Source organism: Blennius ocellaris (assembly GCF_963422515.1).
Source record: "Blennius ocellaris genome assembly, chromosome: 21".
NCBI lineage: Eukaryota > Metazoa > Chordata > Actinopteri > Blenniiformes > Blenniidae > Blennius > Blennius ocellaris.
The window spans coordinates 11,926,418-11,944,253 of NC_137670.1; the positions used below are offsets into that span (position 1 = coordinate 11,926,418).

General features: G+C 43.5%; 1 protein-coding gene across 5 annotated transcripts in view; it reads right to left on the minus strand.

Moving 5' to 3' along the window:
* nrxn1a (neurexin 1a) overlaps window positions 1-17,541 on the minus strand; it is a gene marked incomplete at both ends in the record, with an annotated part of 59,943 nt that extends 42,402 nt beyond the window's left edge. For 4 of the 5 annotated variants that reach the window (XM_080517680.1, XM_080517681.1, XM_080517677.1 and 1 more), the window contains 3 exons: window positions 9,636-9,665; window positions 10,366-10,383; window positions 16,809-17,541. In XM_080517680.1, the coding sequence (XP_080373806.1) occupies window positions 9,636-9,665; window positions 10,366-10,383; window positions 16,809-17,541 (781 nt within the window). Of the gene's footprint in view, window positions 1-8,621; window positions 8,634-9,635; window positions 9,666-10,365; window positions 10,384-16,808 lie in introns of all 5 variants that reach the window. The other variant, XM_080517679.1, reaches the window with a different exon arrangement.
* Between the last annotated feature and the right edge of the window lie 295 nt (window positions 17,542-17,836).

A 17,836-nucleotide genomic window follows, 5' to 3' on the forward strand; every position in this document is an offset into this window, starting at 1 on the left:
GGTGCAAAGGAAGGGTCATCATGAGACAGTTTACCATGTCCATCACATGGTGAGTCAAACCCAATCACACCAATGGGCGTGTTTATTATTTGGACTGTGGTAAGAAACCAAAGTACTCAATCAAAACCAGTGCACTCACAGGGACAACATGCAAACTCCATACAGACAATACACCCAAACCAGACTCAATCCAGGGAGGCCAGAGCAAGAGCCACTACACCATTGTGTGGCTGGTAAAAAAAAAAAAAAGTATGATGAGATTGAATTGTTACTTTTTATGGGGAAAAAATGTAATCAGATGTCTCTGATGTTTGTGCTTCCCAATGAAAAAAGAAAAAAGAAAACTGATCTTGATCTTGTGGAGACTGCATGTTTATTAAGTTACAGATGGAAAAAAAAAACAATAAAGAAAGCAAACAAATAAGATGAGGATACCAAGAGGGCAGGGAGAAAGAAAGAGAATGAGGGGAGAAATGTGGGAATGAAATTACCAAGAAAAACATGCATGGGGCTTAGAGAGAGAAAGATGAAGGGAGAAATGGAAAAAGAAGGCTGCGGGAGAAGTGGGAACATGAATGTAAAGATGCAAGGTGATTGGCATTAGACCTTGGAGACCATCATTAAACTACCACTCTAATGAATAAAGCAGTCTGTGGGGAGGTAGAGATAGAGAGAGAGAGTTGGGGGGGGGGGGGGGTTGAGGTTGGGTAACTGATGTGATAGTTGCAGCTTCAGGCATCATCTTCAAGTAATACCAGTGTTTTGATGATCAAACCTTCATCACATGGATGTTGTGTGTGTGTGTGTGTGTGTGTGTGTGTGTGTGTGTGTGTGTGTGTGTGTGTGTGTGTGTGTGTGTGTGTGTATGTGTGTGTGTGTGTGTGTGTGTGTGTGTGTGTGTGTGTGTGTGTGTGTGTGTGTGTGTGTGTGTGTGTGTGTGTCGTCTCGTGAGTCTCCTCCTTAACATTTCACTCACTAATTTGTCGTTTCCATGGCAACCCTGTGTGGCAGGGGCTACCGCAAATATGAATGTGTTTGTGCATGTGTGTTTCGGGGGGGGAGAGAGAGAGAGATACAGGAAGAGCGATGGAGAAGGAGGGTGAGAGAGAAAAAGAGTGATTGAGTGAACAGTACATTATCATGGACAGCTGTACTGAATCAAAATGGCGGATGGAGGCTGGGAGCATCACAGGGGAGCCTACATTATACAGCACCTGATAGAGGGAGCAGGGTGAAAAGAAGCAGGGCAGAGGAAAGGGAAATAAGCATGCGGGGGATTTGAAAGCAGGAGGAATAAAAACGAGGCGATGGAGAGACTCATTGAGATGAGGAGCACAAAATGGAAGAGAAGAGGGAACGAGGGAGAAGGGTAGAAAGACGAGACAAGGAAAGGGAGTGGCAGAGAAATGAGGGATGGATGGATGGATGGCTCGAGAAAACGAAAAAGGGAAAAAATGCTGGTGTATCTAAATCCTAGTGTAGCAAGCCTCAATCATGGCAGCCCTGTCATTCTGGAGATAGCACACTGCAATTCCCCCGCACCTCGTTTTTAGCCCACCATGCAGTTCTGCTATCAGCTCCTCTCAGACTGTCCACACACACACACACACACACGCACGCACGCACACGCACACGCACACGCACACGGAGGCGTAAAACTTAAACACCCTGCTTGGAGGCATCCCTCCTTAATAACAGACAGGTGGATTAACTGCACACTCTTACTGTAGACAGATAGATGACTGGCATTGGATATGTATGGAAATGTGTGCTAACGAATGCATAGTTTTCTACATTCAGTCAAAGTGTGAAAACTCATACGGCCAAGTTCACTGAAGACTGTGGCTGCTGCTTCCGTGTCCGTGCAGTGATGTACAGCACCGGGCTATCACATCACAGCCCAGGGAGCAATGCTGTAGAGGAGGATATTACTGTCAGGACACAGGCGACAGATTGGTCGTCTGCAGCGCTCAACTCTTATTTCTTTTTTGTTGTTGTTGTTGTTAAATTGAGGGTATTTCTTCCCAAAGTGAGACGTACAACTTGACAATGGTGACACTAACACACATACAAATGTCTGAACTCCAAACTAAGCGTTCAGAAACATTCTAATGATTTGGAAACTATTTTGTCAATAAGATCCCATTTCGGGACTTCGGGAAGCTGTGACAGACCTTTTTCCTTCTTTTATGTGCCTTTAAAAGCCTGGGTTTTTTTTTTTTTTTTTTTCAATTAATGAGATCAAACCTTCATAGTAATCTTAAGCTTGGATCATTCCATTTGTCAGCTGAATGTATAATGGAAAACATGCACATTGTCTATTTGGCTGTTCTCGTTACATGGGAGAGCATATAACATAGCCAGTTAAATAAATAGTAATTGTGTTTTTTTAAATTATAACTATATCTGCAAAATTGCCTGCATGTTCTACCTGCATTAGTTTAGCCCATTAGGTCAGCAATTCAAAAACAACGGCATTGAAAAGTGCCCATCACAGTTTGTTTAAGTCAAATGTAGCCCCCAAATTAAATTTAAACTACTAAGAAACAGACATGGGATGACATTCACTTGGCAAACAGGCATGATGCTAAAGGTAAAACAGTTTTTGAGCAGATTGGATCTTTTAAGTGAATTTTAAAGTGAATTTCCTCGAGACACAAATAGAGTGTAACCAAATAATACGTTATATTATCCTTCCCTTTGGATTTTATGGCAAGAAAAAAACAATGTGCAGCACATTTCCTGCCATTAGGTCCAATCTTTTATTTCATGTCCCTTTTTGTTCCTTTTATCTGTACCCATCTCTCTCTCTCTCTCTCTCCGTGATGCTTGAATTTGGCCTTCTCTCGGGTACCCAGGGAAACCGGCTTGTTTCCATGACAATGTCTTCAGGCAGAACAGTGTATTTGTCTTAAGCTGGATAAGATCAGAGTCAGTTTCATCCCTTTTAGACACACACAGGCACGCAAACACACGTTCACACATCATGGCACCGATCGGCGAAACTCACGCAGAATGGAGAAATGTATTTGTGCAAGTAAAATACCCAAACAGACAGTACTCTGATTTGCAAGCGTGTAGTTTTGCACGCACTGTGCAGATGTGAATATGCAGGCTCATTGTGAGCAAAACAGGGTCTCTTTTCATGAAGGTGATATAGAATGAGTTTTTAATGACTGCTGCAGCTTTTTCGATTGTCCAAGTTGCAGTACACCAGTACCACAAGTAGTAGTGTTTTGTGTGTGTGTGTGTGTGTGTGTGTGTGTGTGTGTGTGTGTGTGTGTGTGTGTGTGTGTGTGTGTGTGTGTGTGTGTGTGTGTGTGTGTGTGTGTGTGTGTGCGTAAACAATTCCTGTCAGTGCGTTGAGCTTGTTCATGTACTTGTTCTTGTTTTGGCAAACAGAAAAGAAATGAACTTCAAATGCCAGATGGGGCACTGGAGTGAATAGCCAATAGTTCTCAGCAGCTACCCAGACACAATGGAAACTGCTAGAACAGGTGAGAGACAAACCCCAGCTTCAAATAGGCCGTTTGAAAAAAAAAAAAAATCTCTATCTCCTCCGCATAAGGGAGTGTCCCCGTGTGTATAATTGTGTGAGTTTGCGTCGGTGTGTTTTGAGGTATCTGCATCGCTGATGAATAGCGTTCTGGCTGATGCGAGACTGTCAAGTCGGGGAGCCCAAGGAGAGATGCGGCGCTCCCGCTGAGAAACGCTGCAGCGTTATCTCCCCTCCCGTCTCCCCGCGCGTCTCCGACCTTCTCCTTCCACCTCTCTTTTCCCACTTTCTGAGTGCGTTTCTATCTTTCCTCACCATCACTTTTCTACACTCCTTTAACCAATTCCGCCCCCCCCCCCACCCCACCCCACCCCCTCCTCCCGCCCTCCCTCACGCACTCACAGCCAGCCTCCGCTCTATCTTTCCCCTTCATCCTCTGCAAATGGGGAGTCCGTTTGATGTCTTTATTTTTAGGCGATTACAGAGTGCGTCAGCTTTGTGTGTTGCCTATTAGCGTTGCGCCGAGTCTTCGAAAAATGTTAATGCGCACAATTGCTAACGGGACGCTAATTGTATACAATTACCAGTGAAAGTATACGTTTACCGGTGGGATTGCCGAGCATTTCCCATGTTGATTTCGATATCTGTGCATCTTTGTGATAATGTGGTGGGCCCAGAGTATGTGGCGTTGTGACTTTCATTACAAGAAGTGCATGGGTGTTCAGCATTAATGAGTGTTGTAGTACAATAATATAATAGCTGTTCGCACCGGAGATTCCTGGCAGAATTAGTGCCATTAGCAAAGACGGGGTATTTCGAGGAAAATTGTACATCTTGCCGCAAGAACTTTGGTTTTCTTTACCACTGTTGATGGCCAAAGGGGGCACAACTTGGTTCTCACAGTTTTTTTTCACAGCTCGAGATGTGGCCATCAGGAGCCAAATTCATGCCAGTCAGTAAGGCAGGCAGCCAATCACTCGACACTTGCCTCTTAACACCAAGCATCGCTTTCACTCTCACCTCGAGTTGGGCGCTGCTCACTTGCCCGTCTTGCTAAATTATGGAAGCATTGCCACAACAGAGGCTTATGTCCGTCTGACGAGCATCGTTCATTGACAAGTCTATATCACAGTATACCAGAAGTGAGGAGGAGCAAAGTTTTTATATTTTTACTCTACTAATTAAATTTTTCACATATCTGTTGCTTATTGATTTCTCCCCTTTACTTCCTACATTTGCACACAAAAGCTTTTACTGTCAAACTATCTAATTTCCTGTTTAAATCTTGATTCGGACTCACTGAGGATAAAATCAGCCGAGGTTAACAGTTATTAACAGTGAAGCTGCAGACGCGGACAACTTTGAGTTATCAGGTTTCTTCAATAAATGTTTTCCATGTAATTCATAGTCTTATATACACCAAGTAAAAGTACAGTAGCTTATGAGCAGTTTTCTTCAGGACATAATGTAATTTCTGACTCAATACTGTGACACAAGCGGAATCATGATCTGTGTGATTGTCAGTGATTAAGCTGGTGCATCAGTACTGACAAATGTAATGGGAAAAAAAACTACAAGTGGACGCATATTGTGTATCAATAAGGCTTTTACACGTTCATACAGACTTTTTTTTTTTTTTACTTTAACTCAATAAGAATAACCTTTTATTTTTCAGATATACAATTGTAAAATATATTAATATAATTATATCAAAATGTTTTTTTTCTGAATTCATCTCACCCCTCAAGAGTATCAATAAAACTTAAGTAAATAATGTGAATACTTTCACGACCTTTGCAGTAAATGACAAAAGTTACATACAATTATAAACAACAATTTCACTTGTAGATAAACATTTGGACAAGATGTTTACATTAATTAAATGGTGAATAATTCTGTTGTGTTAAAAAAAAAAAAGCAGGAACAGCTTCACTATACCTGTGTGCAGAAACTTCTAACTGTAACATTGTTCACTGAAGGGCAATCTGATTCTTTCAATGTGTTTAATCCTCAGGCTTAATCTATAACAACAAGTTAAACTCAAACTATATGCATAGTGGCACATAATGGTTAAACTATAAACTATTCCTACTCTTCATTGTCACGAGTCCTGCTAAGATAATATCATTAATTTCAAAGTATAATATTGATTTTTTTTAATTAAACATTTGGTTGGCTCACATATATTTAAAGATTGAATGTTTTTCTTTGTCAAACATGACAGTATAATAATATAAATGTGAAAATCACAATTTCTTTAATTTCCTTAATACATTAATAATTGATTGATGACTCCCAACAAACAAAGATTGCTAAATAAGCCTAATTCAGAAAACAATGGAAGTCTTTATATTCAAGAATCTGGAAACACTTGTTGTTATTATTAACATTGATGATTAATTTTATGACAAGCAATGATACGTTTGAGGACCACCACCTAAAACTAGTGCGATGAAAAATTGAGAATTTATACATAATTGAAATGACAAAATATGTTTTAAAACCTCGTGTCAGTGGGCTTGTACTTCATTAAAAATATAATCCGGCCCTGTGTGATTTATTATTAGGACTGTAAGATGGTGATGAGTAAGAGGTAGGAGACATGCTGTACTTTGCTGGTACTGACTGGTTCCTCTTGTCTTGGCGTCTGCTGCCACTCCCAACCCCACATATGGTGGAGTCAGCACGGCGCTCATCCGCTGTGTTGTGTGTGTGTGAATATGTGTGTGTGTTTGTGTTTGTCAGAAAAGCACAAGCATGTGTATGTTGAGGAAAGAAAAAAGAGGGGGTTGGAGGGACAGAAACTGAGGAGACAATTTTGAGAAAGTGTGCGCGCGCGGTGCCTGAGCAGAGTGTGCGTCCATCTGTGTGTTTTTTGCCATAAGACAATGTGTTAAAATGAGCCGCTTTGATTGCCGACGCTTTTATGAGTCACAACTGATGACTCACAATCCACCTCCCCTGAACAGGCACTCATGCGCTCACACAAGATTACACACTAACATACAGATATGCACACACACACACACACACACACCTCGCTCCCGCTCCTGCTTCATCCACTGACCGTGAAGAATATGTGCAGGCAGCCTTACTCATGCATATTTACACTGAACACACACTCGCTCACCTACTCAGCGGGCACTCTCTAAAGGTTATTGTGTGTGAGTGTGCGTCTGTTTGTCCGTCCGTTCACGTACGCACGTCTTTAAAGGTCACTTCAAGCGAGGTTGACCACTTGTCTGTGTTGCATAGATTGCCGGATTGATATCGAGCACACTTGGACATGCAGACAAACAACCGTTATTAACTGGACAACCTGCCTTGGAGCCAAAAGAACATATAAATATCATAAACAAGCACAGCTGCCAATTACTTCCAAGAGCCGCTCCTCAAACCTATTCAGAATCTGCAATCACTCATTCTCCCAGAACCCTCCACAGTCTATTCTTGGCCAGACACAGAGAAGAGAAAAGGGCAAAATCTGCTACTTGGCTTTAAGCACATTTTCAGTTCAGATTATTGCTGCTCAATACTTAAAAAAAAATCCATTTCCCCCCTCTTCCTTTGGCTGCTCGATACTTATGAAAATCCAATTTGGCTCGTTCTTTTCTTTCTTCCTTCCACAATTCGTGCATTTTCACCCACTCAAAGTGATTAGTGATCTGTGGGTATCATTTCCAGGGAGAATGATAACCGTGCTTTATGGAGGAGGGGAAAGGTCCAGAGCTCCCCATCAGGGCTGATGTCCCTTGGAGAGCGACTGGGCTGGGAGGGCAGACGGGAGCACCGCTGTCCCTTTGCAGATACAGGCAGTTGCTCTACATCACAGGAGAGAAGACGACTCACTTTATCTCTCCCTCGCTTCCTCTTTCCCTCTGCACTCCCTCTATCATTCATTCCTTTAGCTCCTCTCTCACAGGCACAGTCTCTTTTTCTCAATTTCTCCAGCCCACACACTCACATACACATGCACATGCACACGCACGCACACACGCACACGCACACGCACGCACATACACACGCGCCATATATCTTTCGAAGACACCCCTCCCCACACCCGATCCACCCCCTCAAAGAAACTCATTTCAGCTTCGCGGTCTCCTCAAAAAGCCTCTTTACGCTGAGCTAACCTAAGCTAGGCTTCGTCTGCACCATTTGACAGCCTTTACATCTCAGTATGCAGAGCAAAAACACACTCACACAAACACGCGCGCGCGTACACACAGCCTTTTTTTTCATGTGTACACTTTCTGAAAAAGACTTCAAAGATTTTGAAGAAGAAATAAAAGGAATCGTTCCACTTTCAGCCTATCACAATCCAAACATTCCTAATAGTGAGGGCATCCACTATACACAAACACACTAAATACATTGTGTAATAATGCCGGGAACATATGTTAATACGTGTCGGTCCTAAAGTAGGTGATTTAAAATGCCAAGCACAAGCCAAATGAAGCAATTACATTTTCACTGCCACCTGGATGATTCATGGCAGACGTTTTAAGGCAGGTACTTCCGCAATAGGAGTTTATTTAACAATCAAGACATAGTCGAACGCTTGGATAGAAATATACTTGTCATAATAGACATTTCACATGATAGATGGTTGGAGGCATCGTTTGTGTTCTCTTCAAGATATTTCTATCCACCAGCCTCGATGAACATTTCATTAAATAGCACATTTCACCGAATATACGACGGCCCTGTCACAATGGGAGACAGCCGTCATCATGTCTTCTCTTATCCAATCAAAGAGCACAATAGACGCAGATCAGCCCGTCACGGTCAGGCCTGTCTTCATGTGGGCCAATCAGTGTATTCATCAGCGTCATGCAGAGCCAACCAATTGAGCAGCACCTACCTTCAGATTGTCAAAAGCACGGTAGGCTGGAGCTTTTATTCATTCGTGCATGCACGTTTGAGTCTGAGCACACTCGCACACACATGCATCAAAAGCTTACCTTTCCAGAAAAATGAAATGGCAACCGTAAATGAGGATTCGAAGCTAAACGTTTCCGCTTAAAGCCTGCGTAATGGTTCATACAGGAATCTTTCGATACGTTCGACTTTCAAACCGTATAGAACAGTCCGTTAGCCGTGTGAAAGAAATTAGTGGGAGTACCTCTGAGCTTTCCTAAAATCACAGAGGGTGGAGTCCCAACAGTGAAAGACAGAGGGCAGGTGCAAAGAAGGAAAAAGGAGAGAGAAGGTGAGAAGAGAGAGGCGGGACTGTGAGTTTTGGTAATCAGTGAACAGTTTTCAAAAAGCACACCAGTGATACTTGTTTTTTGGGCTGTCATCAATAACAACGAGCAACTTGGGGGGCGTTGAGCTGTAACAGCAATGCTTTCATACACTGCAGGAAATTCTGTTCAGAATCACATGCGGCCGCCAACATATGAACAGGAGCCCATGTGAGCGCCAGCTACAGCAAAGTGAGGCATGCTGGAAGCTGATGAAAAGCCATGTAGTGTGGAAGTACGTCGCTGTGAAAACTGCCACAGTCATTGAGTCAAACACGCACACGCACGCACGCACGCACGCAAGCACACACACACGCACACACCCTTCTGAATCCAACTCACACATACAGATGAGAGAAAATGAGATGACGTGGAAGAGTAAAGACCAATCCAAACCATCCGTGGTGTCAGTCGGTCAGTCGGCCCTCAGCTCCACTCCCATGACGTGGAGCCCTGCCAAGTCTAACCCAGCGAAGTGCCAAGGCGCAGCAGCCATCTACCCCCGCCCATTACTGCTTCCCACATTAGCAGCCATGACTGAACATTAGTTCCCAGCAGAAGTTGCTCTCAGGTTCATCACTGTCCTCAGAAATCAAACCTAAAATACTCTCTGAAGCCATGTTTCATATTTCCACTTAAAGCCGTCTGTTTCAGTTTAAGTAAAAACTGAATTCATCTAATGAGACCAAATGGGACTGTTTTAACGTCTCAATTACAGAGAAGAAAACTGACCTTTGTTCAGTGCCTAGAGACAACTTCCTCCCGTGCCAGGTGGTAATGAGGTGGGGAGGGATACAAGGAGTTTTGAGAGTGGGAAAGTGAGGAGGTATAGGGGTGGGTGGGATGATGGTATAGCAGAGGACAACAGGAATTGAGGTAAGAGGATGCCATACCTTGGTCGCCAATCATCAGGTGTGCCAGACCTTAAAGGAAGACAAGAGCACAGTCAGCATAGGAAAGGATCATGGGGTGTGAAATATGTGTGCATGTGTATGTGCACTTATGTGTTTTTTGCAGTACAGCGGGTGTTTGTCGGTGGCATGCTGGTGGTTAGAGTTATCTGTTTTGGTGTGTATTTCTGTGCGTGAGTCATCTAAATTATACAAAATGTCTTTGGAAAAAAAAAATGCATCGAAGACACTTACTTATCCTAGGCACCCATCCTACGCACAAACAGGTACGCACAGAGACGTTCGCACACGACCAAAAAACTAGGTCACATACACTACTGTGTTTGTGTGTCTAAGTCTGTGTAACCTTGAGGCAAGCGCCACTTCAGATGGGATTGCACATGGGATGTAGTACTTACCAGATGTCAGCAACCAACCCTCACATACCCACAAAGACCAGCATTATATATTTACAATTGCTACCTTGTAAACTGGCTGCCTAGTGCTTCTGCATCTGCACAGCAGGAGGGGCAATGAGTAACCAAGAAGAACAAGAAAGTCATGAAAAGACGAAAGACTGAGGGATAGAGTGGCGAGAGTACAATGATGATAAGGCTAAGAAATTAAAGTACGTAAAACTAATTGATTAAAAGAAGGAATAAATAAAAATAATAAGGAAAGCTGTATTAGAACAAAGAGCAGGAAGAGACACTAAATAGATAGTACGACCTACCTGGAGTGTAGCTGTGCTCTGGAAGGGTGTTGCGGCCGGGCGAGGAGAGAGAGAGACAGACATTCATTAACATGCATGCTCAGCCCTTTGGGTTACCATCGCTACTTACTGTACATGCACACCTGTCCAGGGTTACCGTGGTAACAAGCATGCAAAGTCCACGCAAACGCAACAATGGATACCATGCTGCACTGGTAGCCAAAACTGAGTCTATACGTAGAGAAATGTTTATACATATGCACACATGTCTGTTTACAGCTTCTCGTGTGTTCAGGTACAATGTACCTACACACCCACAAACACATACCCGCCCGCTCTTGTAGGGACAGAGGGTGGGGTTAAGGGTGGAGGGTACATACACATTCCTACCTGTAGATTTGGATTCAAGAGCCGTTCACCCCAGAACTTACCTTGAAGCCGCTTCATCTCCCCAGAGCCCCCCGACAAATAGCATGCAACAAACACATACACACAAATCCACTCCCGCAATTGCTGCTTCTCTCTCCTTCTGTCTTTCGCGCACGCACGCACGCACGCACGCACGCACGCTCGCACGCACAGACACACACACACACCAACGTTGAGTATGGCAGTAATAATGATTTGGAATAGCAGGGTAAACATGTAGGGATGAATTAGCAGTGCAGGAAGACGAGGGGCATGCATGATCCAATACTGGGAAAGAGTGTCTGTGATTGTGTGTGTTTGTGTATATATGAAAGTGTGTTTGTGTGTGTGTGAGTGTGTGTGCGTGTGCGTGTGCGTGTGCGTGTGCGTGTGCGTGTGTGTGTGTGTGTGTGTGTGTGTGTGTGTGTGTGTGTGTGTTAGAGCGTGTAATCGAGCTGTGTGCTCATTTGAGGGTTCCTCTGCCTCTGCCCTTGTGCTAGTAGCATGACAGAAACAGGTGGAGCTATTAGCATGCTAACAGCGATTTGCCCTCAAGGACAATGGAAGCCAGGCCAGGCCTAACAAGCCGAGTGCACTCTGCCTTCACTGGGGGGTAAAATGGCTCAGGCAGTAATTACTGTTTTTGCATAGACCTGCTTGAACTGTCTTTACATACTACATTAATTATGTTTCTCCACAACTGACAGGTGGAGATATTTCTTCGTCATGCTCGCATAACATATGTGACTTACTACAATCTTTCAAGTGGGAAAGAAAAAAAAAAAAATCTCCAGTAAATAACAATGCAATATTGCTGTGCAAATGTTTCTCAGCTTGTCACATATCTGCATAAATATGAGGAGGAATAAAACTGCAGTCATTAGGAAGCCTTGAAGTCATTTTTTAATTGTAAACGTGAGATGAAATTAACACTGCCACCACCAAATTGCTTATTTCTGGCTTCAAACACAGTCCTAACAGATCCCTTTTTTTCTCCTCTTGCAGGGCATATTCATTCAGTATTAAAGATTCATGACTGAATTTATTTCTAATTTTCAGAGGGTTATAATTTTATCTCAAAGCTTTATCGTGCAGTGAGGTAGCGGGGTTCAAAATAACACAATTATTTCGAGGTACCACATATGAGATAAACCTTTATACTTGACACTGCCTTTTTCTTACAAAGTACATCCTGGACTCCACACACACACACACACACACACACACACACACACACACACACACACACACACACACACACACACACACACACACACACACACACACACACACACACACACACACACACACACACACACACACACACACACACACACACACACACACACACACACACACACACACACACACACACACACACACACAAAACCATCAACCATTTCCAGGGAGACTTCTGCAGTTTCATAATTCACATTTTACATCACCTCGAAAGACTATCAGCATAAAATCTTTGCTTCATTCAAAGATAGATTTTGACCTGGGTCTTTATTCCCTGCTCACTTTGCAACTGGCTTCATTTTTCACAGACACAACCTTTAAATGATCTTCTGAGTGCGTCTGCACACTAGAAAGGAGATTTATTTTGACATACTATTACTTTGCAATGTATGTTCACTGGTAGTGATATTAAAGAGTAAATATTAAATTAGCCTAGGCTGGAGATATTTCCACTGTAACAGGATTTTGTGACACCAAATAGAGCAACAATGCCCAAGACCAGGTTTAGAGACATTTCAAAGAAACGTCCAATTGCTTGGTTTTTCTCTCACATTTCTATTTATTTCTAAGTTTATTCACCAACAATGAAAAACGGGGATCCGTGAAAGAAGAATTAAGCATTGGACAAACTCTTAAGATGTTGTATTCTGTTATCCAAGGTTTATACTTTTAAGTGATTCTGAAGAACTGCCTTTTCATAGAATAGCTACTCTGCTTTTACCACCAGTGTTCATGACTTATTGTAATTTCACTGAGTGAGTGATTGGAAAAAAAGACGACACTAATTAATACATTTTGGCCTCACAATAAAAGTCGAGACCAAAAAATTGCTCCACTGTGATTTCTTTAAAGTTGTCACAATATTCAATACGATAGGTGTTTTTTTGTTTGTTGTTTTTTTGCTATATTATTCTACACTATAGTAATTTACTAAACGCAATGATATCATGGCTCACATCCGGCCAAGCAGCCGGTGCAATTACTAACAGCAGTCTCCTCTGCCAAAAGGAGAAATGACTCCAGCATGTGTCTTCCACAACACTTGGCTTCACTCACAAGTGAAATGTGAGTCCATCTATAGAATTATAAAACATACCCTTAAAAGATATAAGTAGCCTCTTGTTGAGCGACAAGTAGAAGTGCAGGGTGGGCATTGCGTCTACTGAGAGCCTTTATGTAAAATGTCTGCACCTCCTATTTAGCCTGTAGAGCTCCACCGCTGTTAGGAACCTCCGCGGTGCTGTGACTAATGGAGCTGGTGGAGCCTGCACACTGCGCGAATGTGTTTCTCCGTGCGCTTGTATGTTGGTGTTACGTGTGTTTGTGCAGGTATACGTGAGTGTGTCTCACTCGGCCTTAACCAGAAGCAAAAACAGCAGACTGGATCAGACTGGATGGGATCGTTCTGAACTCTCAGTGCAGCACCGGGCTACTGCTGAGAGCCTAGCATAGCTTCACCTGTCACCTCCTGAACGCACAGACACCCCACATGCAGCGTGAAGCACCAGGTCTACAAACACCAGCTGTTTTTATTATCAATCAATCTGTCACCTAGTTTTGAGCAACTTGTTAGTGAGCCCCAAAATAATGAAATATTTACCAGAGCGCTGAAAGTGAGGGCTTTAAACTGTTTATAACAGCCCACAGTATAAGCACTCAAATTTATAACAGCATAAATTGCATATAATAGCCGATCCTTACATTTTACAAGCATAAACAAGAAAATGTTTGACACCTTTGCTACACAAGCAGATTAAATGTGAGGCAGAAAAACCTATTGAATAGTGAACAAATGCACAAGGTGACATCTTTTATTCAGGTGAAGTCAGTGAAGACTCAGAAATATTCAGTTTACTATCATCAATCTCAAAGACAAATCATAGACTCTGCAATGCTAGTACCAGTAAAAGATTAACACCCATGGTTTAAAAAATGGCTAACTAACCAAACAGTTGCTGATTAATTAATGACTAATCCACTGCAGCAGCTAGTTGCTGCAACCCTACCTAAATTATTGTTTCTCTCTCGCCGGACTAATTATTTCAGCACTAGTGAACATAACACACCAGCTACTGCGCCTTCTCCACCTGCTTTGTAAATTAAAAGCGCTGACAAAGACTCTAGTTATTACCCTGGCGCCTTATGCATTAAACATGCAGGCACACTCACCATCATAAACATGTAAATATGGTGGATTTGTGAGACGTTATGCCTGAAGTAAGTATGAGCTAAGACGGAGCTGCAGGTAGATGAGAGGTGGGGGCAGGGAGGAGGAGACGATAAACGAGGATGAAGAAGCACTCCCGGCATGAGGCCTCCCTATTAGTCCTGTCTCCATGGCAACCTAGGCCATCCCAGTGTCCAGTAAATGCTAGGGTGTGATGTGGTGGGTGGCTAAAGGGATGTGTGATGTTGACAGTGGTGCTGGGTGGGGTGTAAGGTCGGGCTGGTGACAAACGATGGCCGTGCTGCAAGGCCACTCAGCCGTTTTCTTTTTTTTGGCAGATGCATTAGTGTCATTAAAAGAAAATCAATCGCTGGGGCGATGCTGAGCAGTATCTCCAGTGGAAAACAAAACCAAACAAAACAAAAAATGCATACAGTAATTTAGGGCACTATTGATTAAGAATACAGATTTGCCCTGAATGAACTGAAGCAAATCTGAGGACACACACATTTGCAGTATTGGCCATAACAAGGTAGTTCATTAAGCAGCTGTTTCGTTGTTGTAATGTCCGTCATTACACTACTCTGTATATCAGCGGCTGTATTGACCAAAGCCCTAGTTGGCATGATTAACCATTTTAGGGCACTCATGGAAAACAAAAAAGGAAATTTCTACTTTTATAACTTTCTAAATATGGTAAAAATGAGCGTCTATATTTACTTTTAGCTACTAAATTTGTTTGGGAAGTGGAGGAAATCCCTCGCATTTATGTCATTAAAATATTGTCTAATTGGGGGGAAAAGATTTCACTCAATTCTTGAAATATGTTCTAACTTTGTCAAAATTACAGCCTGGGAAAGAAAAAAATAACAGGCTTGGAAGGATTCCAATCTGGGCCAGCGGGATGACCTTGCACAAAATAGAAATCACATAAATCACCATTATTGCAAATATATTTACTGGCATTCGCACTGTGTGGCACGATCAGCAGGCATAACGCAACAGTGACATGAGCCACTGAACAAGATGCAGAACTGAAAGCGAGCTCCCTTTTCCCCTAGAGAGATCATGTGAGCCTCAACATGAAGGTGAGTTTGTGAAAACATGCTTGCTGAAGGCTGCAGATGTTGTGCAGCCTGAGAAGCCTTTGCCGATGATATTCTGCAGAGAAACAAGGTGGAAAGGAGGATTTCTATCTTAAAAGGAATTTCAGGTTGTTCGTTATGTGTTTTGTGAGAAATGCATTAAATCTGAATACATTGACTATATATATATATATATATATATTTTTTTTTTTTTATGTGCTTGCCCTTCTTTGTATTTAAGATTTGCTGATATTTATTGGTTATCATGCTCTGATTTTACTCATCATCGGGGCTGTTTGAAGCATCTGAACTAAAACGAGTTTAGATAAACTATTGAGAACCAGTGTCCTGCATGATAATTTACACACAAAGGATTCAAACTTTGACTGACAACAATCATCGGGGTAATACTTGAAATAAACACCCTATTTTTTGCACTACTTTTAATACAATCTCACTTTTCAGTTTCATATTTGAAATTTAAGGCATCAGTTGGGTGCACTGGTAGATAGGCAGAATCTCAATGTTTAGCACAAATATTTAATCAACTATCCTTTGATTATTGGAAGAAAAATACCTTTCCAGATATGGTTACTTTCTAAGTAAAGGGTGTTCTTGTAGAATTTGAAATATAATATAAAACTGTACTTTCCTTTTGTTTCTTTCCGTAACATGCTTATAGCAGAGTATCGTCACTCTGTGAGCACTATTGGCAGGACACTGTTTCTTTCTCATAACAGTACCGACACAAAAAACTCTTTGCACAATCACTCGGACACAAACAGCATCTCGGCCGGTTGTGAACAGTTCAAATTAACGGCAGGCGATAGATTGTACACACATCATTTCAACACACTATGTATGGTACCACTGAAGGCCGTCTTGAATCAATGCAAATCCATTAACACAGGCAGCCAGGTGTCACCCATGTAACAACCACTGATTTCCAGCCTCTTCGCCCAGTTCTAATTAAAGTCTCTCAACACAAGCCAACAACCGCATCCATAACAGATCTATATGGTTACTGTGTTTTGCCAAATACAACATCTGAGCCCCTCAAAGCTTGTCAACTGGATTATGTTTTTGGAGTGAGTTTCATGAATTAGGTTTCTTTTCATTCTTCAGGCTCTCGAGCTTGACAGTCTGAATGCAGCAGCAACCAACAGCTTTTCAATCTCTCAGCTCCAGATTCGCTACACTGACTGCTCTTCTTGGTGGTGGTGGTGGAGGGGGGGGGGGGGGGGGGGGGGGGGGGGGGGGGGGGGTGCTAACTTCAGACTCTGCAGAAACACAGTAAAACTTGGAGTCACTCGCAGGCTTGGAAAAATCAATACTAAACATAGTTGGTATGTTCTGCACTGGCTGTGAAGGTTATATTGGCACCACCTGAAGGTTGTTGTGAAGCTGTGAATGAAAGTAGATACTTCTGTTGAAGGACCTTGTGTTTGGAATTGGAGATATGCATCCACACAGGTACATGTATGGACATGTCTGCGTTGGGGAATAAGTGTGCATGTATAAGGGATGAAACATATGTGATGGGTCAGCATGGTTTTGGGCCTTACCTTCGCTGCAGTCATTGCCTTGGTAACCGGTGTCGGAGCAGTCGCACACGGCCTGGTTGTTGACCATGCTGCACACCCCTCCATTCTGGCACTGGTGGTCTGGCCCACAGCCAGCTGTTACTTTGACGCCCTCCGAACTGTCCAGTGTCACCAGCGAGCCGTTGATGCTCACTGCCGTGATCCAGCCACGGAAGGCGGGGTGTTCCCGGACAGAAGGAGCAGTGAGGCGAAGCGGCGAGGAGTGAAGATCTGGCGTCACCCCGCCCATGTAGGTGTGGCTGAATACCGTCATGTCTCTTCTCTTACTCTTGACTTCCGCCCATCCTTCCAATCTCCCGTCCACCTCCAGTGAAGTGTTCCTCCAGTCCCGCTTGACACGCACCGCGTGCCACCTCCCGTCGCTCACCGCCACGCCTGACTGCAGCTCAGCTGGCTCAGCACAGAATATGGAGAAGCGCAGGCGGAGGTGGCCGTGGAGAAGCAGCAGTTCCAGGAAGTCGCAGAAGCCCTCATCATCCAGGTAGAGCAACAACCCCTCCTGGCTGTGAGTCCGCAGGCTGAAGCTCAGCACGCTCTCGCAGCAGGCATTCCACACTGGGAACCGCCCCCATTGACTGGATACACCTCCAAACTCCAGGACCTCCCCTTGGGCCTGGCCCCCCACACTGCACAGGCACAGCCCCAGGAAGAGCAGAGGGGCTGCCGCCCAAACACAAACCGCCATTACACTCATGCACACACTCGCTCGCACACTCACACACACACACGGGAGGAGATAAAGGCTAGAGCTGAGGTGTTCCCTCTAGCCGACAGCTCATGGTGACAACTGTAGGGCACTTTATAGAACCCTTTCTCGGCGCCGCGCCCTGCTTCTTGGTAAGCAGTCTTCTCAAGGGGGTGAGGGGCTCCTATGATACAGGTCCAATGCAGAGGGTGTCACACCGCAGCTCCCTCTGTCCTTTCAGCACACTTGCGACATCTTTGGCCTTGGCCTGGTGTTTCTGTCTTCTCTGAGATGTCTAAAGTCT